The sequence below is a fragment of the Gymnogyps californianus genome, chromosome 7 (assembly GCF_018139145.2).
Source record: "Gymnogyps californianus isolate 813 chromosome 7, ASM1813914v2, whole genome shotgun sequence".
Lineage (NCBI taxonomy): Eukaryota > Metazoa > Chordata > Aves > Accipitriformes > Cathartidae > Gymnogyps > Gymnogyps californianus.
The window spans coordinates 6,561,212-6,584,613 of record NC_059477.1 but is presented as its reverse complement, the minus strand read 5'-3'; the positions used below and the strand labels follow the sequence as shown (position 1 = coordinate 6,584,613).

At 43.9% G+C, this 23,402-nt stretch overlaps 1 protein-coding gene across 1 annotated transcript; it reads left to right on the top strand.

Annotated features, from left to right (window-relative positions):
- The first annotated feature begins 1,167 nt into the window (after positions 1-1,167).
- FRZB (frizzled related protein) lies at positions 1,168-21,367 on the top strand. Its single transcript, XM_050899972.1, has 6 exons — positions 1,168-1,621; positions 11,291-11,338; positions 16,100-16,165; positions 18,234-18,438; positions 18,678-18,741; positions 20,356-21,367. The coding sequence occupies exons 1-6, from the start codon at positions 1,168-1,170 to the stop codon at positions 20,464-20,466; spliced, it is 948 nt and encodes a 315-aa protein (XP_050755929.1). The 3' UTR covers positions 20,467-21,367.
- The last annotated feature ends 2,035 nt before the right edge of the window (positions 21,368-23,402 follow it).

Sequence of the window (23,402 nt, the reverse complement as noted above, 5' to 3'; positions counted from 1 at the left end):
CATGGTACCTCCACTCCACTGGCCTTATTACAACTCCCTGTTTGCTTGATATGTGCCTTCACTGGAGCCAAGAGGACTTTTGCAGCCAAGTTAAAGGGATCAAGGTTTCATCTGCAGTGATAAAGTGAAAAAATGCAAAAAAGCCTTTCCAAGCTTAGGACCCTGCATTTCTGAGTCTGTATCCATGGTTGCTTTCACAACCCATCCACATTTTTGGTCTGGTTGCTGAGCACTGGCTTCTGGTAGGTGTGTTTCTACTCACAGGTTTGATTTAATGGCAGAAACTAAAATAATAAACCCACTAATACCACAGTAAAACCAAACACATGATCAAGCGGTTGCTCAATACCTTTATAACTAGGAAGAATTTATTTGGTTAATAAATGTTAGGTCGTTTATATCAAGGCTTTTTTTTTTTCAGATCAAGTCGGGCTACCCTTTGTCATGCCATTGCTCCGTGAGCTACTTCACCATCAATAGATGGCCTTTTTTTTTTTTTTTTAACCTTCTGAAAAGAAAGCACCCCCAGCAGCCCAGCTGAATGTGCCTCTTTTTTAAGCCTCTTGACGTTATTGCAAGATCTCCTGTAAAAATGGTCACCCATCACCCTTTCAAGGTGAGTTCTAACATATTCTGTTCCTCCATGCGCACCTCCTTCCCGAGCACTGTACCATGCAGGGTAGCATGCATAAAACCAGGCATTTCCCCAATAATATCCGACTATATCTCCGACTATATCACAATGCGTTTGTGTCTGCGCCCGCAGCAATGCTTTTAATTTCTTCCCGCAGCCAACGTTCGCCTTTCCGAGAGGACGGAAAGAATTTCTTTCTTGTTTTTTACATTTTTTTTTAAAAAAAGGAAGCCTTGCCATCCCCTCCGCGGGCTGCACCCCGCCGGGGCTCGCCTTTGTTCGGGGCCAAACTCGGGGGCGGAGCGGGGCGCCCGCCCGCCGCCGGCAGGGGAGAGGCGGGCCCGGCGGAGCGGCCCGTCCCGCCCGCCGCCGGGAGGCGCGGAGGGGCCGGGCGGCGGGCGGGGCCCCCGCGGCAGCGCGGCCGCCGCCGCCGCCGTGAGGAGCCGCCCCCCGCGCCGAGGTCTCGCCGCTCGGCCGCTCCGCTCGGCGCGGCGTGGCGGGGGCGCGCCGTCGGGGCGGGCGGCGGCGGCGGCATGTGGCGGGGGCTGCCGGTGCTGGCCCTGGCCGGGCTGCTGGTGCTGGGGCGGGCGCCGGCGGGGCGGTCGGCGGCCTGCGAGCCGGTGCGCATCCCGCTGTGCAAGCCGCTGCCCTGGAACATGACCAAGATGCCGAACCACCTGCACCACAGCACGCAGGCCAACGCCGTGCTGGCCATGGAGCAGTTCGAGGGGCTGCTGGGCACCAACTGCAGCCCCGACCTCCTCTTCTTCCTCTGCGCCATGTACGCGCCCATCTGCACCATCGACTTCCAGCATGAGCCCATCAAGCCCTGCAAGTCCGTCTGCGAGCGCGCCCGCGCCGGCTGCGAGCCCGTCCTCATCCGCTACCGCCACGCCTGGCCCGAGAGCCTGGCCTGCGACGAGCTGCCGCTCTATGACCGCGGCGTCTGCATCTCCCCCGAGGCCATCGTCACCGCCGAGGGCGCCGGTGAGTGCGCGGGGCCGGGGCTGGGGCCGCTCCGCGCCGCCCGCCCGGACAATGGGCGCCGGCGAGGGGAGCCCTGCCTTTTCTTGGCTCTTTCGGACTTTCCTCTAAGCCTCTCTTCTTTTCCCTCCACTTTTTTCTTCTCTTTGCTCCGCCTTTGTCAGCCGGCTCGCTGCTGGAAAAGTTTTGCTGTTGGGAAGGAGGGTGTGTGACAAATGACAGCCCTGCCGTCGCGCTGGGGAGCGCACAAAAGTGTGGGAGCGACAGTCCTCGTTTCACGTAAACGGGCAACGTTTCGATACCCCGCTTTGGTATTTCATCGGCAGCGGTTGCCTGTTACGAAGGCAGAGCCACCCAAGCGAGAGGCGCTCGCCCTTGTCCCCAGGCTGCCAGTTCCCACCGCACCTCTTTTTGCTCATCCCCGGCCGCTTGCTCTCCCCAAAGCCGGCTGCTCCCCTCCCACGCAAGGCCATCACCCCCCTGGGCGCAGCCAACGGGTTTTGGGGAAAGAGCCATGCCCAGAGGAGCCCCGGGCAGGAGCTGGGGGGCCGTGGTCTCCCCAGCCTCCTCCCATGCCAGTGCTGGCACACACGCCGCTGAAGGGGAGAAAACAACCTCATCTCTGTGGCTGGCATTGAAGGCACACTTACGGCACAGGTCCCCCGTCAGGTCCCTGGACTCATGAGTTACAGTCAGGAGAGGAGCACAGCAAAGGTGCAGCCTTCCACTACGTTTCATTCCCAGCGTCCCCGAGCAAGCTGAAGGCTGCCTCCGGCACTGAGGCAGCTCCGGTGCAGCTCTGATGGTACCTGACCCCCACGGCCTCCGAGGGGCTGTTGGAGCCCCTCAGCTTTCTCACTGCGTCCCGTTTCACCGGCTGCGCTCGCTGTGGTCCCACAGAACGGCTGGCGCTGGGTGTCTGGCTGCTGTCTGGGGGTACTGGGGAAGCCGGAGCGTCTCCGTGCAGTCAGGGGAAGGCTGCTGACCACTCAGGCCACCACGATGCTGCAAACCTGCTGTTGCTCAGGGACCCTGCTCTGCTAGGGGTGTGCTCCCATCATGGCTACCTTTGGGCTGGCAGAGTTACCAGGGCACAGCTCCAGTATGGTGAGCCGAGCACCACAGAATTACTAAATTGAAGGAGCCGTTGAATAGGAAATTAAAGCAAGCCAGTGGGTGGCTATCACAAGTGAGCTTTAACCTTTACGAAATGACCACGGTTCCTGTCTTACTTGAGGAAAGCGTTTGCTGCTGGTAGAATCAAGCTACCTTTCTTTGCTGCAAAGTTCAGTGTCGGTGGGTCTACCAGACCTCTCTGTCCCAGGAGTGGGAGAACAGAGCTGGGGCAGGGGAGCAGCTAAGAGGGGTCCGAGGCTGAGGCAGAGCAGCACCCACAGCGCCCTGCGGGCTTGTGCTGCTGTCCGGCTCCTTCGGTGCCCACAGCTGCGCTGCTGGGTTGTGGGAGCTCGCTGACGGGCAGCGGATCCCACGTCTTCATCCTCCCCCAGCAGTGGCCTGTGAATGAAAGGGGGTTTTTTTCATGCTATGCTCAGCACGGTATTTGACTATGCTTCTGTCCCAGTACCACATGCTTTATGTAGCCCACCACCAGCAATGCCAAACACTGTAATTCCTGTTTTCCTCTCTGAACGAAATCTCATGCTTCGGTTTCCTGACCGTGCTCCCCAGCTCAGCCTTCCCAGGTAAGCTGCTCTCTCCACTCCTCCCCGTTTATTTGTACGCCAGACTAACCCCGCTCCTTCTCTGACTCCCATCGAGTTACCTTCTCCACCTCTTGAAATCTCAACTCAGTGACGATACCCTGATATTTCCAGTCGTTACTACTATTTTTCTCTCGGCCTTCTAATTGCTCCCTTCTCACCTTTCCATCCTTCCTCCCCCCTGCAGTTGTCCCCAGCCCGTGAACCCAACCATCTGTTTTTGCCTGCAGCTCCGTCGCTGCTGCTGCTGGTGCTGCTGCTGCTCCCTGGGGGCTGCAGACCTGCTGGGATGGTGTGGGGAAGTGCGGTTTTGAACACCAAGCACCTTTCTCCACAGCGTTGAGGTGCTGTCAAAACCGCCTTAAAAATGGCTCTAAACTGAGCGAGGCTTGGCAGGTCTGCAGCAATTTGAAAGCAATCGCATTCATATCTGGAGGGAGGAAGTTTGGCTGAAATTGCCCCCGAGTTACCTAGTTCTGAGGACCTCAGCAGTACAATAACCTCTTTGAGGGATTCCAGGGCCGGATCCATGAAAACTCTCTTTCAGTGAATGAGAACCTGATGACATTCTCATTTCTGGGCTGAAAATTTTGAACTGATGCATTATGCACCAGACTGAAAGAATCCTTCTTGAGGGTATAAAACTGCTCCTTTAGAAAGCAGAGTGAAGGATTCCTGTTCTAGGAAGAGGTAAGGTGAACACTTCCAAATTCAATTCTCCGAATAAAGGATTGCAGCCAAGTAGAAGACACGAATAACCAACTGCCTAATGGAGACTGTGCAGAATACTTGCTCTTGTTTTATCTCCTAAGCACTCCCACCCCTTGTGCTGTCTGTAAACTACATGTAATAGAGCAGGCAGAAATATAAATCCATTTTTTCATAGGGTTCTGTTGTAGAAGAGGGGGTTTTTTTATTCTTCAGAAGTGAAATCTTGATTTTTCTTTCATTTTTGCTACCTGCAAAGTAACAGGATTCTACTGTTTCCTTTCCTCTTCAGGTCTCTGCCTTATTCTGCAGAGAGTTAATGCATTTGTCTAGTCCCTTCCATAAGGCAGCAGCCTGAAGGATGACGTGGTCAGATGTTTGTCCTTATTAGAGCAGGAACAGGGTTCGGAAAGCACTATTTCCATTCCTTTTCCGATATCAGACCGTGCATCTTTTTTATGAGCACATGGTTCAGCTGGGTGCGAGGGCTCTTCTGACCCTCAGGACACTCTTTCTCCGGGTTGTGTCGCCTGCAAGAGGCTGCAGCAGGTTAACATCATGCTGGATCAGTTATCGTCTGCTCTTCTGCTGCCAGGAAGAGCTTGTACAGACGGTCATGAAAATTCCCTGTCACCATTGAAGTAGTTGGTCTTGATTCTCATGTCAATGATGCCAAGTTGGAGATCATTTGAAGTTCACTTGACTTTTTTTCTTTGGCTGACCTTGCAGTAAAAGATGAGAAATTCCTCTCCGATCAGTTGTGTTCCCCATGCCTAGTAGACTGTGGCTGTTGCAAAATGCGGAGAAACTGTGGTTAGTAAAATCTGTGGCAAATCCTAGTAAGAAGTTCACTTTCAGTTATTGGGGCACAGGTTATGAGTCCTCCACAGATATCTTTTAGGACCTCTTTCCATATGCAGCCCAGGTGGTAAGGAAGATCTAGAGGCTTCCTCTTTGCAGGAACAAGGGAGGTATTTGTGTCTTTCTCCTGATGTTCTTCAGGGCTGCTGACACGTTGAAGGGATGAAATAGCCGCTGCTATGTCTGTGATGGAGAAGGCTGATAAGAACAGTAGAAGCACCTTGTTTAGGGCTCAGTTAGAGGAAAAGCTCTGCAGACCCTCTGGGCTTGTGCTGGTCTCCAAAACCTGAGCGTGAGCTGCTGTACCGCACTGCTGATTTGGAGGTTTCGGGTCCCGCAGGTTCCAGAGACCACCTTCAAACAGGTGTCCTGTGGGAAACGTATCTTTCCTGATTTTTCATTATCTTTGGGAAACACCTGGGTTCCTTTACACCCAGGCAGCAGAGGGATGCTCTTGGCATGGTGTGGGTATTCTGGAGGCAGGTGTGACACTGAATATTTTGGCTTATTGTGGAGGATCCGACAGATCACAGTCCAGGATGGAGGATGAGAAAGCCTCTTGACAATACATTAACATCCCAGATGTCAGATTAGTGCATGCTAATGTCTGATGTCTCCTATGGCTTTTATCCCGCATCCCTGTCGTGTGCTTTTTGGGGATGAAAGCGGTTCTGCTCACAGACATTCATACAAGCTGTCTTGCATCTGCAGGCAGTCCCATTCACGTGCTCCCATTTCAGTCTCTGTGTGCATATGCTGGCTCTTCCTCACATCTGTCAGGTTATCTGCTTCCTTCACTCAGGGTCCTGTCAAATCTTCTTTAGTCAGTGAAGCAGCAAGAAGTGCAGATAGACAAAAACTGTCTTGAATCTAAAATTTCAGTGGCGGGACCTGTCTTTCATTTTACACGTAATAAACGACCAGCCTGACCACAGTCATTGCTGGTGTTGGGACGCTCACTCAGGAAAGCACTTCGGCACATGCGCTTGGCTGCTACTGTCTAGCAGAGTGTTTATGTCTCAACTGTCGTGTTTATTCCTGTTTTGAAGAGGGAACTGGCAATAAAACCAGAGCAGTATGATGGGTACCGTGCGTATCAGAGGACAGATCCCTCAGTTGGATTTCTGTCTCGTCATATCTTATTTAGATAGAAAAATAGCTTGAAGGCATGTTGGGTTGTTAACGAGGTGTTGGAGGAAAAGAAAGCATCATCACAAGGTATCAACCATGTGTAATTAATGTCTGAACTGTTTTGGGTGATTATCGTAAGAGATTCAGAGTTCTCCTCAGTCATCTTAAAAAAAAACCCACCTCTTAAACATTAAAGAAAATTAAAGATTATTCAAGTGATGGAGATCTATTTTCTTAAATCTTAGATGAACCTGTGATTTCTCCATGTAGGCCAAGTCCTCCGTACCTGCCTGTGTGCCTAGATGAATTCATAATAATCCAGTATGTGAATTTGGCATTGTATGCTTAAAAGGAAAGTGAAAGAGCTGTTTCCCCTGCTTGTTTTCCATACATTATTAACTTCATTTCCAAAACAGTGGTTTCCAGACTCCAGATCAAATTTGCTCTGACTCAGACTTTGCATAGCTCTACTTACAGTAGCTGAAATGCACAGTGGTGTTAGGAGAGTGTTTCAGACTGTACCGAGGATGAGCAGTCATGCCCAGGTTGTCATTTTAAAGTTGAGATTTGTTTTAGGTGTTTGCTCAAAACTTGGAAGCAGCCTCATTTTGCAGTTAAAGAACAAAATCATTACAAGCTTCCGGCCTTAAAGAAGACAGGAAAGATAAATAAGAGTATTTAAACCTTATTAATGATACCATTGATGGTGTTATACTATCACTTCAGTTTGTCTGCCTTTGTAGGCTGAGTCCCCTAGAATGGCTTTTATGGTCTAAGTATCAGGTCAAGACCTAGGCCGTTAGATGTCATCAAAACCCAGCAGGATTCGTTATGTGGAATAATTCATTACGTGGAGCGGCCGTGTTGTCATGTTGCAGGCCATTCTGCAACTTGGAGTTCAAGGGATCTGTATCATATTTTAGCAAGGGTCAGTTTTCCTATTACTTTGCTTCGCTGTGCACGTTTTTGCACTCAGATTAGCAAAGATCCTCTCTGTATTAAGACCTGAAGTAGATTACAAAATCTGAATTCATGCATATTTGAAAGTTGCTTAATCAGTGGGGCTCACAGATGTCTCCATCTGAAGAAAGTGCCCAAGCAGTAACCACTTGCTGTGGTTTTGTTCTTTGGAGCAGGATGCCTGGAATGGCTTCAGTAATAGCTGGGCCATGTTCTTTAATTGCAGTGACAATCAGGATTGTATTACTTTTGGCTCTTTCTCTGCCTTTTTTTTTTTTTTTTTTTAATTTCAACTGTGATATAAGTAAATGTTTGCTCAAAACTAAGTTTTACCAACTTGTTTCCTTCTCCCAAACCTCTCATCCAAATCTGTGATTGAGGCATTGTTATTTTGGACACTTAGTACACAAGTGCCTTTTATTCTGCTCTCCTTGTTAGTGGTTTGGGTTTTTTATATAGCATCCCTCTTGAAAAGCGATTAATTAAAACATGTTATTGGAAAAATCAGGTTGGATTTTTTTCCCCTGCTCTTAAACAAAGTTTAGTAGGAAGCCTTTGGATTGGAGCTCTGGATGATATTTCCTCTTTGGCAATCCTGCTAATTATCACTGACAGATATTTCTTTCAAAAAGATTGTTTTGCATAGACAAAACTTGGCAGAGAGGTTGCCTCAGAAGAGAAGTGGAACAATAGGAAGTCAGTTGTTTATTTTTAAAAACAGCTTCCCCCCCCCCCCGCCCTGTCTGCATTACAGCTGGAGATCTAAGCAGCATGCATCTCCTGATGCAGAGAGGTCTCTACCCATTAGACTGCTGGGGTCAGGGGATGGGATTTCGTGGTTGCTCACGCCCACCTAAGATCTTGTGAGTGGCTGGTGGCAGGGCTGGCCCAGACCCTTTTTCCCGTTGCTTCTCCGGTAGATGAGACGGGACCAGGAGGTATGAGCTTGACCGGGGGAAGGATCAGGGAGATGTGAAGCCTTTCCCAAGGTGCGTCGTACAGTGGTGGAGGTCTCCGGTCCCCTCCACAAGCCCACGCTCCTCTCCATCAGTACAAACTGCTCATCCCTAAATAAGCATTAGTGCACCCAGAAAGGTAAGCATCAAGGCAAGGTCAATATTTGCCTGGCCCAAGCCCTCGCAAGTAGGGAAATGAATCATGAAGTGACATATCTGTACCTGTTTACTCCTCCTTTGCTCATTGACAGGCACCGTGCTCTGACCACAATTGCAGAGCACACCGCGCTGCGCACCGCAGCCTTCATGCAGGCACAGAAATGGGAGCCGTTTCCACTAATAGCTGCTCTGCACACGTCTGAATTACTCTTGTTGCACAGCCAGCTGCTTCGTCAGATACCCGCAACCACTGGTCTGGGGTAGGACAAGTGACCTGGCAAATGAATGCAGAATTGGGAAATGGGTTGAGGTTGTGGTGCGTTCTAATTTGGTAAAAATAAAATAAGTTGTGTACTTAGGAGGGCAAGGGAACATCTGGTGGAAAGCAATTTAGTTCCATGTTTGTTTGCAGGACCAGGTTTATATTGGGCATATTGAGTGTTTACCAGCTGTCCTTGCATCGGTGTGAGTTTGAAGGACAGTTCCTCAGCCGGTACACATGAGCATCGTTCCCCCGAGTGGGGTCAGGGAAGGCTGCGAACCCCTTACCAGGCTCTGGTTTATGTTTAGTTGTAATTCCAGAGTGAAGTGGACTTGGTTTGCTCAAACACCATGAAGTCACGACTACTTGGATCAGCCCTTGGTTTAGGAAGGGAGAGTGCGCTTCAGGGCTTCTTTTTCCTTCCCTGTTCCCTCCATGGATGTGAAGATAGTAAGCATTTAACCGGATACTTCCCTTGCCTCCTCTGCTGATGAAATTTTTTTCTGCCCCCAGTAACAGTTTTGTTGGCATAGGGAATGTGCTTTGGAGGTGTGAACGAACCATCCCTTTGTTCATAACTGAACTACCTATTTTGGTAGGAACTGTAGTTTGCTGGGCCACATGAAGCACCAGAAAGAGTTGCCTTGGCCATCTGCAAAGCCAGCCAGTCTTGAAGGCAACCTGAGAAGTTGGCCAAGGCAACCGAATGAGAGGGGCAGTGAATCTGGAGATGTTTCTCTGCAGGGGTCTTGAATGCCCAGAGAGTGACAAAACATCTCAGGCCAGTCTTAGGCACGCGGAGAAGTAGAGCCACCTCTCCGTGGTTGGTGGCTGGGAGGTTTTGCAGACTTCTGTCTGCACTGGGAACAGATGGGAGGATTATCAGACTGTAGACCCGAGCGCGCTCTGTGCTGTTACCACGTCAGAAGGAGTTGCAGGTTTAAAGCGAAGCACTGGCTAAATGAACGAGACAACAGAGAGTTGGCCCAGGAGAGGAAGAATGAGAAGAAATGTGGTCATCCTCTTACTTAACCATTTGCAAGAGGAAGACCATTTTAATTCCTCTTTCATCCTGTCCTGGAATACATGAACGCACTTGATACATTGTAAAATGAATTTAAATTTAAATTTGATGAAGACCTTTTTTTTTTTTTTTTTTACCATATACTATTGGTAGAGGTCACGATCTCTAATTACCACCTGATAACAACAGCTTTTTTAAAATTTGAGAATAGCTCAGGTGAATAATCGAAGTAAAACACGTAAGTAAGAACTAGCGTGTGTAATCTGACTTGTTATAAGGCAGCGTGGAGAAGCCTTACAGCTGCCGTGGAAGTGCATGATAACTGAAGACCAACCAGAACTGAAGAAAAAAAACATGAAAATGTTGGGTTTGTTCTATAAACTAAGATACTGTGGTAGTTTGAAAATTTATTTGGAAGAAAATGGGTGTGATTTTTACTAGCAATATTGGATGTAAAAGGGCATCTATTCAGTCCGTCTGTGCTACTTTCTATACCCTATATATATATATGCTCTTTACATTGGTAGGAATCATTACTCCTGAAGTCTCAATTTTGTGAAGTTAATTATTACGTTAGTAAGGAAATTAGGGTTTTTTTCAGATTTACTCTTGCCCTGACTGTCATTTAGCCATATCCCCATTTATGTAAAGGAAGTTTCATATTGCTATGAGAAGTATAAATATGCATTAAGGTGGAGATTATTTTTTTTAGAAGGAGGATGGCCAAATTAGAAGATTAACTAAGTAATATTAGGTTTTCTGTAAACAGGTGTTTTAAATATATATTTACAGAACATGTGATTAAATAATGGCCCCAGCCCTTAAAATGTAGTCCACACATCTAAACCCTTCACCTATATGGAGTATTATCAGTGTCCTGGGCTGTATTACAGCCAGATCCTTGCAGCTTCAGCTGCAAGAGAGGAGCTTTTGTGACACGGTCTTGTATTCATTTGTCCTATATTGTAAAAGCCGTGGTGTTGCATCCATGATAACGTAAGGATGTAAGAAAGATGACGTTTGTATGATACCACCTTCCAGAGTTGAAAAAGCTGCATAACCTTTGGGGCATGCGAACTTAAAGAAGGGCTTTTTATTTGAAAGCTCATTTGTTTTTCCATTTTATGTGTCATTCTAATAAAGTATACTGCCCGTCTCCCAAGTCTTGTTTCTCTTGCATTTATTTTTTTCTTAACTTGTACAATGTTATATGAATTAACATACATGTTTTCATGATTAAGTGTATGTATAAATCCATTAAATTGTGTGATTTAATACACGATAGGTTTGAAATGATGCGTTTTACTAATGTGGGACACATACCACTTACAGATGTGTCTAAAAGCAGTTCTTTGGGCATAGTGCCTTTTTTTCCTTCTGTTCCTTATCTGTCCTTCAAACTAATCAGTATGTTTTTAAACTGAGGGGAAGGGGAAGGTCTGAAACATTTGTTTTGGCATTTGCTTCAGCGATATGATTGTGGTTGGTTGGTTTGATTTCCTCAATAACTAAAAAAACAAACCAAAAGTAATTTCTCCTTCATCATCTAATTAAATGCAAACAGTACGTGTACTTTTTGTAGGTGCTCTAAGTTCATGCCATAAATTTCCATCCTCGTCCTAAACCTGCCAATCTGTGCACCAGTAGAAATGGGATATTTAAGCTGCTTCAGCATTTAACATGATGTGCCGGATTCAGGTGAAGTTCAGATAAGAAATCGTGTCAACTTTAACAGGCTGGCTTGTAGAACATTACAATCTGTTTATTAATTATTAAGTTTTAATATACCAAATATTAGAGAAAGAGAAAACATTGTAATGTGAGTGTATTAAAATAATCCAATATTAAAAATACTAACATTTCTTTACATATTTTATGAATCCATGCCAGATTTCCCTATGGATTCTAATAACGGCAACTGTAGAGGCGCCGGCATTGGTAAGTACACTTTTATAAAACTGTATAACAAGCTATAGTCTTTCAAATCCTTTTAATATTTGATTAAGTAAGAGGGGTACTAAGTGATGTTTAACTACTCTGTCTTGTCTGGGAATCCTGTAGATTGTGCTTTTGTATCCCGTGGGCAGGTGGGATTTGGGGCTGGTCAGCCTGTGGGCCTCTCAGCATACAACTCAATTAACTCTTTAGCCTGCCTTTTAGTGCTCATCTCTTCTGCTTTTGTCGGGGCAAAATTTCCATCGAATCAAGAGGGCTGTGCTGATTTCATTAAAAGTTTTGTCTTGAACAGTGAGAATGATCATTAAATGGATTTTCACTGGGTAAAACCAGTGAAGAGAATGGTTCATTCTGACTTTAGAGTTTGCAAATTAAATTTGGCACTTTGTAGATAATGGCAAAACTCCCGTTAACCTGAGGAGGTTGAGGCTGAGACCTTCTGAGGCTGGTTTTATTCCAGCAGGTCCCCTGTTGCTTTTTATTTTTGTTTTGGTTTTGCTGGAACTGAGTAAAACCCCTTGAGTGTTACCACTAGTCACAGGCAACGCAAAGAAGCAAAGCCCAGGTTGGTAGCTAATAGGTTGTAGAAATGTGAATTTGTTGCTCAAACAAGCCAATGACTATAGGTTTCCTTGAATTTTATTACGATTCTTTCAGAAGTTTTCCTCTTAGGCCTTTGTCAAGAAGATGACACTTGGAAACCTCGTGTTGGCCGTCGTATCTTTCCTTCTCTAGAGGTGTTGATGAGCTATAGTGTGCACTGGTGCTCAGTTTATTAATATGAACACTAAGTATGGTGTAGGTGGAACATTGAATTAGAAACCTACATAAAATTGGATAACTTCAACATTAATCTCTGTGACCAAATTGTAAAAAGGTATTAATAATGCCCAGCTTATAATACAGTTTTAAAATGTGATCAGTAGGTCCCAATGTGAAAGTAGCTATGTAGGTGCAAAACGTTATTTAAATCGCAGTGTACATCCTTTAGAAAGCCAGCTACAATTAGAAAAACCCGATAAAAGTAAGCTGCTTACAAGCTTCATTTTAAATTGGCTTGAGCATGGGACCGTGTCTGAAAGACTTTCTAAAGATTTTTATTACTAATGTTAGTATCTTCTTAGTTTTAAGCCATTTTCAATTGTGTGGCATTGAGAAAGTGTGGGTTTCATGCTCTACAGTGACTGTACAAAGAGCATACAAGCTTCACTTTGAGTATGAAAGTAAAGCCGGATGCCTTCAACATCACCTTATATCAAAAATATTAAACCTTATTTAAAAGTTAAAATATTAACCTGTCCTCAGGGATGTAGGTGGCATGTGATACTAGTAAGTGACCCTGCAGTGGAAGAGAAAAGAGTAAGATTCAGTTATACTGTTGCTGTCGTGATGCTTTTCGACTAGTAAAAGCAAAACCAGACCTAAAAAAATCCCATCCAAAAAACAGGGTGAAGATGCGCAGAAAAATTGCTGATGAAAAGGAAGGGTAATATTTTTATCACTGCCTTTCGCTGTACAAACAGAATTTCTGGTTCAATGCGCTATACCTGTTTCAACTGACAAACACAGCTTAACCACCTAAAAGGCTGTCTTTCATAATTGCTTTATTTCTATGTTCACTAAAGTAAATTTGTAATTTTGCCATTGTAAACAGAATTTTTTTTTTGCAAGTAGCAACCTGATGTGTTTTAAAAAATCCTGGACTCGGCTCCGTGGTTTCTGGAGCATATTGCATGTGCTGCTGTGTGTGGTTGCAGTGAGCAGTACTCATGGATTACCCCGGTTCGAGGCACCTTTTATCTCTGGCAGTGTCCACTGGCAAAACCTTCCCTCTGAGTCTGCATGGGTTTTTTTGGGGGGAGAGCTTTTTTACCTCTCTTGGCAGTACACTACATTGTTGTCTGCTTCATCAGATGCTTTTCAAGTCACTTAGAAATTTTTCCAGAGTTTTTTTTATCCTTAATTTATCAGGGAAGCATTTGCCAGGTTTGCGTGCTTGTACCAATCAGTATTACAGCCAGGTTTTAGATTGTGCATGCACACATATTTAAGATGGCACGTTTCTTGGTAGCAATCCATGGGGAAAACCCTTTTCCCGTGTAGTCCGTTTGTTTTGGCAGTTACAGGGAGAAGTTTTCAAAGGTATAGATTTTGAGCTTTTGTTAGTCCTATATTGACTTGTATGCAAAAAGAATATTTAATGGCAAAGTTAGCTGAGATCTCAGTCAAAACTGGTGTGAGCCTCTGCTGCCTGTCTCAGTGCTTGGGATATGACGTTGTTGTGGTCCCAGAGCTCTTCTGGTAATTCTGGCAGCTTCAGAGGGGACTATCATGTAAGAGGGGACTTTCCCTCAGCATCAGGAGATGCAGTGCATTTTTATAGCCACCTTTTGTGGGTGTTCCCACTCCCTGGGGAAAGCTCAACTTTGCCAGAAACATGCCTCAATCAAATACGTGTTCTCTAATACTCACGTTGTGCCTCCTTTGAAAGTCACTGTAACAGGAATTGGGAGAGAGGAGTTGGTTCTAGCTCTATGACTGACTTTATAACTGACCTTGGCAAGTGACTCTGTGTTAGTTTCTGTATCTCTAAAGAGTAATTAGGAATAATGCAGCGTTTTGTAAACTTCTTTGAAATGTAAAATTGAAAAACACTAGGGCGACTAGGAGGTATCCTTCATTAAGAACATGGGCAGGTCTGTAATTTGTTTCTAGAACAAGACTAATAAAATATATTTCTCAAATTAGTAAAAGAAAATAATCCAATACCATCTTAAAATTGAGGGAAATGTGAGGCTATGTATTCTTGTCTTGTAATTTAGACTATTTTATTCTACTTGTGCCACAGAGCAAAGTACTGTAGAGCAGGAGAACATTACAGTGTACGACTTGTTGGACTTGAACGCTGAGATGCCTGCATGAGCGTGGGTCATAGGAGCACATCTTTTATGGTCTGTTTCGAGGCAGCTTATAAAATGGGCCATAATTTGGCCTAAGGTATGCATGAGCTCCCACAGGCAGAAGGGAAGCCAAAAATCACTTCCCTTCTCTGCCTTTATTATTTTAACACAGTCTCATACAAAAGCTGAAGTCTGTAGGACTCTATATATAGATTCCTGAGGATGTGTTTGAAATTCAAGGAAACAATATACTCTTCTTCTGAAATGTTCTCTTCTTTCCTGTATTTTTTTTGTATTTTCAACTACAAAAATTCTTTCAGTAGAAAATAAATAATGATTTGAGATGTCCGTAACCATATGATTCCATTTCTTTTTTTTTTTAATATGCAGAAATCTTATGTAGCAAATAAAAATTCTTTTTCAGAGTCTTCATGTTGGATTTAACTAAATTACTAGCTTATATGCATTGGTATTTTAGAATGATGGTGTACAGAAATAGGCTGCATTAAGTCTGCTTCCACTTGAATGCTAAGTCAGATGTGAAAATAGATGACCATGTGTACGTAATACTGGGACCTGCTGTTTGAAAAGACTCCACCAAACTCCACTTAGACACTAGCTTGAAATAAGTAAATATTTGCATTAGAACAACCAGCCATGAAATATTGGTGGTGGTAATGAATGCATGGGTCTGGAGCTTCAGCATTAGCACTCCCCGGGCACTAATGAAAATGTTTTTACCTCCATTATTGTTCCCAGCTGTCTGGAAGCTGCACCACTGGAAATGCTGCTCTGACAGTGCTCATTTGTACTGTCTTTTGAAGGCCATACTTACTGCCATAAGGGCTAATAATTTCCCTGTTTTAATTAAACCTGAGGTTCTGGGTCATAATAAAATTGTGTAAAATTTACACAAAAATTGAGGAAGAGTCCAGAGCAGGAACAAAGGTAACACAAAACGCCTGCAGTAGTCAAGTGAAGCCCTTCAGCCTCTTAAACTCAATCTCTCTTAAACCTCCTGTCAGACGCCGCTGAAGAGACATGGTTGAGGTTTCGTTTTGTCGGGATCGTCCCAGAAGCGTTCGGAGCAGGGAGCCGTGTGCCTCTTGGTCCCACCACCCTCCGGCATGCTTCATCTGTTGACTGTAGCTCTTCGACATCTTCAGGTGTAAAGGGGCTGTGCCACTGTAAGAAATCTTACGGTGCAGCTCCAAAGATGAACTGTATGTTGAGAGTTAGCCACAAAGATCATATTCCTTATGGTGAATGACTGCTGGCCAGAATATCCCAGTTTGCTAAACCAAGCTGAGATATGTAGTCTCCAGTCAAATGTTAAATCGTGCCCTGTCATAGTATTTTCTTTCTGTGTCTATATTGCGGTCTGTATGATTAAAGGTGCAGAAAGGAGGACATTCAGTAAGTGCAGTACAGAAGAGAGAACGGCATTGTAAGGATATGGAATTGCAGCACCTGCAAGCACAGAAGAGACCAAGATTGCACCTTGAATTGGCTTAAAAGGGAAGATTTTGTCACTTCAGACTCCAAGTCCTTCTGTCTGTTGTTGTTGTGGGGTTAGTTGGTTGTAGTGGTTTGGTTTGGTTGTGTTTTTTCAATTTCAGCATGTCAAGTTTTCTCCTAGAAACCTTTGAGGTCTCAAGGACAGTTCCACAACATCTTCCAACAGAACAGACCAGGAATGCCCTGTGGGTTTTAGTATTTCACTTGCCTGTAATAAACAAGTCAATTCAGTGAAATTTTCATTAGGTGTGAGCTTGGGGTTTCAGGGATATTGTCACTGAACATATGCTCTTTCCTTTCTAAACAAAACTTTCTGTTTTTATAGAGCGCTGCAAATGCAAGCCTATAAAAGCTACCCAGAAGACCTATCTACGCAACAATTATAACTACGGTAAGAACAGCTGCATGGCCAGCTCCCAGCGTTTTTAAGGCTACAGTAAGGGGAAAACTTTCATTAAAAAAGCCTGTGGTCCCAGTTACTGATGGTTAATCCAATGGTACTTATTACAGAAGGAAGATGCGGCCTGAAACATTTCCAAATTAGAAGGATGGAGGGGATTAGCTTAATATGTTAGTAAAAGAGTGTCTTTGTTGATGTTGAGCGTTATGTCAGTGTCAGCGCAGGCATTTGGGGTTCATGCACTTCTTTAGTGTGAGAAGTGATGTGACAAAAATGATGTTACGGGCTACTATGCCTGACCTGCCTCTTTGATTTCCAGCTCCAATATGCTCTGCTTTTGCAGGAAAGGATGTTTTTACTAACTTTCATGCCTACAAACTCACCGTGGGATCTAACAGGCATACTAGGTTCTTTCCTTCTCGTGTATCGAAGCCAGCAATGAGCGTCTTGCCAGCTGTGTTATGCTGTCATAACACCTGTAAAAGTGCATGGTGTCCATATTATGTCTTCTCTTGTCCAGATTGTCCTGGTCTTCAGGCATATCACAGATCCAGGCTGCTACTTTTCTTCATACTGTTTGTTTTAAGCAAATTAGGCTAATGTGAATACATCCAGTGAATACGTATCACAGGAACTGAACAATTGGGCCCATCCTTTTTCCCATTAATCATGTGAATAGCCTTAGGCTCACTGAACTTAAAGACTTCATTTAAATGGTAGTGATTGCCTAATATTTATTAAGATTATGCATTTGTACAACTATTGTCAGATAAGCTTCTTTTAAAAATAGATCCTATTAAAAGCTAAAAAATTATAATGGTATTCAGTCAAACATCATTGTTATTTTTTAGGTGACTAGTCGGTTTTATGTTGTTTTGGTGGATTTGTTTGGAAAATAATTACAGAGTGACTATTCTCTAGTGGGTACCTGCACATGGTAGAAAGTCGCTGAGTATGCTACTGCCCATCTTTTCAAGCTTTTGAAATTAAAGAGGTTTCAAAATGCATTTGAAATAACTCCCAACTAAAGCAAGATTTTGTTTTGAAAACTTAAAAGGTTTTAAGAAAGTGGATCACTTGGGGTAAATTGTATATATTAAATGCACAGGTTATTAATTGTTGGCAGCTGTATTTAATGGGGCTGCAATACATGCCGGTTGATGGTCTTTATTGGCAATGTATGTGTAGAGAGGAGATGTGTAAGTCCATGGTTTTCTTTCTTCCGTATTACCTTTTTCACCTAGGTTAGAAGAAATAGGGAATCCAGGGAATCTGCTATTTGTAGTGGAAAGGGACTCTTGTTTGCAAGCTGTGAGAGACGTGGCATTCTCTAGAGCATGACCTCTGGACTGGCTTTGCATTTGCATGTGGTATCAGTTCACTGGTCACCATGAGAGAAACAAAAAGCGTTGCCTTTGAAAGGCAACTCTTCCTCCTATGCAACTTAAGGCAAGAAGAAAGGGTGAGGGAGGAAACAATTAGACGGGTCATCAGGTCAAGATCAGGAGCGTTTGGAGTTCATAAAGAGCGGAGCAGATTGGTGCTGGGTCACTGGAGAGAGAATAAAAAAGGTAAGGGCCTGTCATCCAGCAGAGGTAGTGATAGGAGAAGTTTTAATGCACATTTCGTGTTTCGTGAAAGGTTGAGAGTGACAAATTAAGTTCGGTCATCTGTACTGCAAGTAGCCAAAGAGGGAGCAGTTACAGCTCGAGGGGGAAGGAGAGCGTACAAGGAATGAATTAAATATATTTAAATTGGAAAGGGCAAAGAAGAAGGGATGCTAAAGTTAAAGCCCAACTTAAACAGGACGTAAATCCAACTGGTACATAACTCCTGCCCGTGACCATGCTATCATGACGTATACTGAGCTACCTGGACCCTCTTGGTGGAGGATGAAGTAATGAAGTGAAGAGATGGGGGCAGGGACGTTGCTGGAGATTAGCTAAGCTTTTGATAATGGACCATGCAAAAGACTAATCCCAGAGGTCACCAAGAATGGCTTGGGGGTGACCTGCATTATCTGCTGCTGCTAACTACACTCTCTGTGACTTTTTCCCAGTCATTCGGGCTAAAGTGAAGGAGGTGAAGACTAAATGTCATGATGTCACTGCGGTAGTGGAAGTAAAGGAGATCCTAAAATCTTCCCTGGTGAACATCCCAAAGGACACTGTAAACCTGCACACGAACTCCGGCTGCCTGTGCCCTCCGCTCAGCGCCAACGAAGAGTACATCATTATGGGCTACGAAGATGAGGAGCGCTCCAGGTAACTCTTTCTGCATTGTCCTTGGAGCATATTCATTGTTGTTTGTTCCCCTGCCCATAAAGCTGAACTTCAGAGCCATCAGAAAAGGAAAACTTCGTGTGACTCTCTGTACATCTCCTTAATGGTATTCAGGGGGGACAAGGCTCTCTGCAGGCACAGAGATCTTAGTCTTGCATGTGTTGGGTTGTATAGCTTGTGCATGCCTATTGATGGAGTAACTGGTTGTCTCCATTGCGTAGGTTACTCTTGGTGGAAGGCTCCATAGCTGAGAAATGGAAAGATCGTCTCGGTAAAAAAGTAAAGGTAAGAAAATATCTCACCAAAAGTCACATGTTGCAGATACCATGAAATATCTACCTAATCTTTTCAAAATAAGGGAAGAAAATACACGTGCTGACCCCAGTTAATTAATGTCAAGTATCAAAAATTAACTTGATGTGTTATTTGCTATATTACTTAGAAAGGCATGCTGAATAAACTAAAGGGATACATTGAATTACCCCAAAGTTCACCAGCGTAGCAGCAATCAAAACTTCCGTCTCAAAAAAGCAAGCAGTAGGAGTGTTGTAATTCCGTAGGCAAACTGTGCATTCTGCAGCACACACCCCTACTTCATTGGGATTGTGATACTAATTAAAAAAAGAGGGCTTTACAAATGTTTTCCAGACTAAGTCAGAATTATACTTTTCAGATTTAATACTCTTTAAGTACAGTTCTCTTGTCAAATTGTGTGGATTAGTGACTATTTTAAATTTACCTTCCTGGCTTAGATGAGGGACGTACATGATAAGGAAGTCATGTCATAGCAAATTGGAAGCAATGAGCTCAAATGCCAGCAATATATGAAAATAAATTCTAATGTTTTCTAATTTAAATTATTCTAATGCCTTCCAAGTTCTGGAAGGATTGCCTTTTTATGTTTTGATGCACTGCCAAGTATCAGTGATTTTGACATTGTTAGGAGTGTCACTGTACAGAGAATATTCTTATTTTGACACAATTTCTCAGCCATTGATTTCACATAACGGTTGTGCCTGTGCAAACCAGTCTCCTCTTCCACTCAACACTTTCTTCAACAGCCTTAATGGTGACTGGCAGGAAAATACTGTTCTGATTACAAATGCAAGTTTTTCTGTGCACATTTGTCACATCCACAGAGATGACATGAGTGAAAAGATATGGGGATCTTATTCCAAGTTGTTGTTTGATTTGGCAGAACCTTATGAAATCCAGCGCCGCAGAGCAGATAGCACGTTACCACTGTGGACTGACTTCTGCTTAGTTCCGCTTCTTGGGTGGCAGTATCATTTGTTGGGATTTTTTTTGGAACTGACTTATTTTCTCACTTATTTCCTTGTGGCCCGCGACCCACTGCCTCTGCCCTCGCGCCCAGCCTGGGGCTGCTGAGGACCACACCACATCGCCACCCGCTTCTCATCGTAATCTCCTGTTCCAAAAGCATCATCAGTTGTACCAACTCTATTTATTACATCTTTTTGTACTGCAGTTGCTATTTACCTGGAAAAGTAAAAATAAATAATAATAATTTTTTAAAAATTAATAAAAATCACTTCCCTATTTTTTCATCCTGCTTCCCCCAAAGACTACACGAATAACTTAATTTAAATTTTATTATTTAGAAGGTGAGACGCTTTTGTGCTGAAGCCATTATGCCTTGTATCAGCCCCTTCATTCACAGAGGCTACAAGAAAGCCAGGAAGTGGTTTCTGTGTTTAAAGTGACTTTTACCGGTGACCTCACATTCCACCATTTGAGCCCAACGCAGGGTAACGCGGTGGAAACGGTGACGGCTTTTATTTTTTTGCTGCTGTTTGTAAACACATGCAGTTGTTTTACATCTGACTTATTCCTTCTTCTGTCATCTCTTTTGTAATTTCTTTGCCTTTCAATATGCAGCGCTGGGATCAGAAACTCCGCCACCTTGGGAAGGGGAAGGGAGAGCCCGGACACAGCGACTCAGCTCCGAAGCCCGGCAAACCCAGCAGTGCCCGACAAGCACATAGTTAGATGCGGGACGCCGTACGTTGACATGCAGTGGACTATCTACCAAGACTTCATTGTTGGAGCAGCAAAGGAGAAATTGCACTATTGCACGTTATATTCTATTGTTTACTACAAAATAATGTTTTAGCTTATATTAGTTTTTATTCTCACTCTTGTTTTCTGCCTGTTTTTTTCGGATGTGTGCAAGCTCTGGAAATATATATTTTTTTCCTGTTACTAAGAACTGTAGAAAACTGCCCTTATGAGATGGGGAAAGACAGGGACATGTTGAATTTACCATTTTATCTCCTGAATCTTCTTAGGGAGAAAATTCTGATGCAAGCAGGAATGAGATCTGGCAAAGACCATCGCTTAAAGTCATGACTCACACTGGCTTCCCCATTTTATTCTTTCTTGGTCACTGTTCGCTGAAACTTACTGTGTTGGGGGGAGGTTTTTATCTGTTTTCAAGTGCATAATTTTTTATTCTGAAATATATAAAGAAATGATGTTAAGAGAACTGTTTTAGTCAGTACACCTTTGTTAAGTTTTCTTATAAATAAACCACTTGTGTAAGCCAAAGTCTAACTTAAAATATTTCCTGCGACAAACATGGTGTGCTTGAACACAGGGGACCTGGGTTTTCCAGCGCTCTGGACCTTGCAGGAAAGGTTGTATAGTTCTGTTACCACAGGACGTAATTTATAATACCCTTCTTCTCTTATAATGGCAGTTTTTTTCCCCTTTTCTTTCTTTTCTCTGCTGAGTTGTAGGAGTAGACTGACTTACCAGGCCTGCTTCTCGGTACAGGTCTGCACTTTATCCTTTTGATTTTGTGGTGTTATTCTTAAATCTGTGCCTACATAAACAAGTGTTCAATGCTCAGTAAAATATGTCCAATAAAAGAATTGTAGTTGCCAACACAGACCTTATCTGACTTTTGAACCAACATCATATTTTTTATATTAGTGTCGAAAATATAAAAAGCAAAATAACTTCATTTTTGTGCTTTTATAGAATTCTTTGCAGATAGTGCCAACATATTTGAAATTATCTTCTGTTTTCCTATTCTCCCATGCTCAAAAGAAATTAAAATGGGGTAAATAAAAGAACAGTCCTCTTTGCTGTAGTCTACAGAGGGGAACCCACTCTCCCTAAGATGCAAATGGCTGTTGTGTTCTCAGCTGTCAGTATTGTCTTAAGTGCATTAGGGCTGCCTTTCGTTAAGAAAACAGAGTTGAATTGTTAGGTAGTTTGAAAATATGATGATAATAAGTGAACACAGAAATATTTGGGAATATTTATAATAATGCTATTTTAAGATTTCAGTTAATAACCAGAGGTTTCAGGACAAGTTTTCCATTGGGCTGGATACCAAGCAAGTTGAAACATAGAACTGTTTCCTGCAATGCTCAGATTTATTTTTTTTTTTTTTTAATTAAAAATAAAGGGGTAATTTAGGGGAAAGATTGGCTCTGAAGACTAGCGGTGGAATATTAATCCTCCAGCTAGTTCAGTGTTTGTTCAGAGTACTGCACAGGCTGGCTTAGAAGCTGCGGAAGGACTTTCAAAGAGGAAGCTGAATTAGAAGAATAAGAATTATTTAAACAACAACAACAAAGCTATTCCCATTTGAAAATATCACTGTGGTCTATTTTGGACATTGTAGCTTGGTGCTTCCGTTCTCTACTTTGTTGCCTGGTTCCTGTGTTTTCCAGCCACGCTACCAGCAAGCAGGTCTCTGCCTGTGGTGGTCACAGTGTACGGCAAGGTGAGCACCGTCACTGAAGCAGCAAGTCGTATGAAGCCCATTGTCAATCATATTTAATTACTGGGCTTTGGACTTTTTTTTTTTTTAAGAAATCAGTGAATAGCAGGCAGTTGATGTGAGAAAGAAAATCTGCTGCACAAAAAGCCAAGAAAACCGAACTTCTGAGTAATCTTGTTTACTACTGTGCTCCTGTCCCCATTCTCAGAGCCTCCTGAAGAAAGCAAAGTTTGTTACTTTACAGCTTCCTTAATTATGTCGCAGTTCGAGACTCACCTAACCTCTCAGGCAATTTAGAATTAGAGTCTATGGTGTGAACGTTTTTTTTTTTTTTATCTTCCCCAAGTTGTGTTGAGCTTCACCTTGTGCTTCCCCTTGCTGTCACCCCAGTCCTGCACTCAAAGCAGGTCAGTGTCTGCTAACAGGTAGTGTTTTACTCAATTAAATTGTTTATAAAGGCCCTGCTTCCCATCCAGCATCTACTTCGTTCCCCTCTTGAAGTAAGATACTCTTGCTTAATCTTTTAATCCCGCTAGCTAGGGTCAAAGGAAAAATAATGCTCTCCAGGGACAAGGAAAAGGAAAGAAATAGTTCTACTTCATTAATTGATGAGAACCGGTTTCTGATCATCTTCAAGTCCTTAGCATTTTATTTGCTAGGCTGAAACTTATGCCTGTTCTTCATGTGATCAACAAGCTGATGATCAGAAAGTGAGGCAGCTGTTTTCGGTGTCATTAACCGCTGCTGGTTTGCATTTCTAGTGAGGAGAGGAGGGTGTGATGGCTTCCTCGGAAGGAGAGCTGAGGTGCTAGTGGTGGGTTTGCTCTCCTCTGCATCACACCAGCCAGGAGGATTGGTTACTCATCTCTCTTCCCTCAGAAGCGGTTGAAGAGGTAAGGGGGAGCTTGTTGAGATGTGTTTGCCTCTGTGAGAGCAAGGTCTTGGCAGCAGTCACCCGAGAGCCCCCTCAGATGGCTGAGCAGTAATGCTTGTGGGTGAGGACCATCTTGGTCTGGCTGGGGCTGTTAAATGGAGGGGTTTCCCATACAGCAAGTGCTAGCATGGCTGGGAATCCACATGAACTGATGTGCATTGAGCTGTTTCCTTTAGCTCTCTGGATCTGAGTTTGATATTGAGAATATCTGTACTGGAGGAGTACAGTCTGGGAGCAAACCTGCCTCTGCTCACTGCA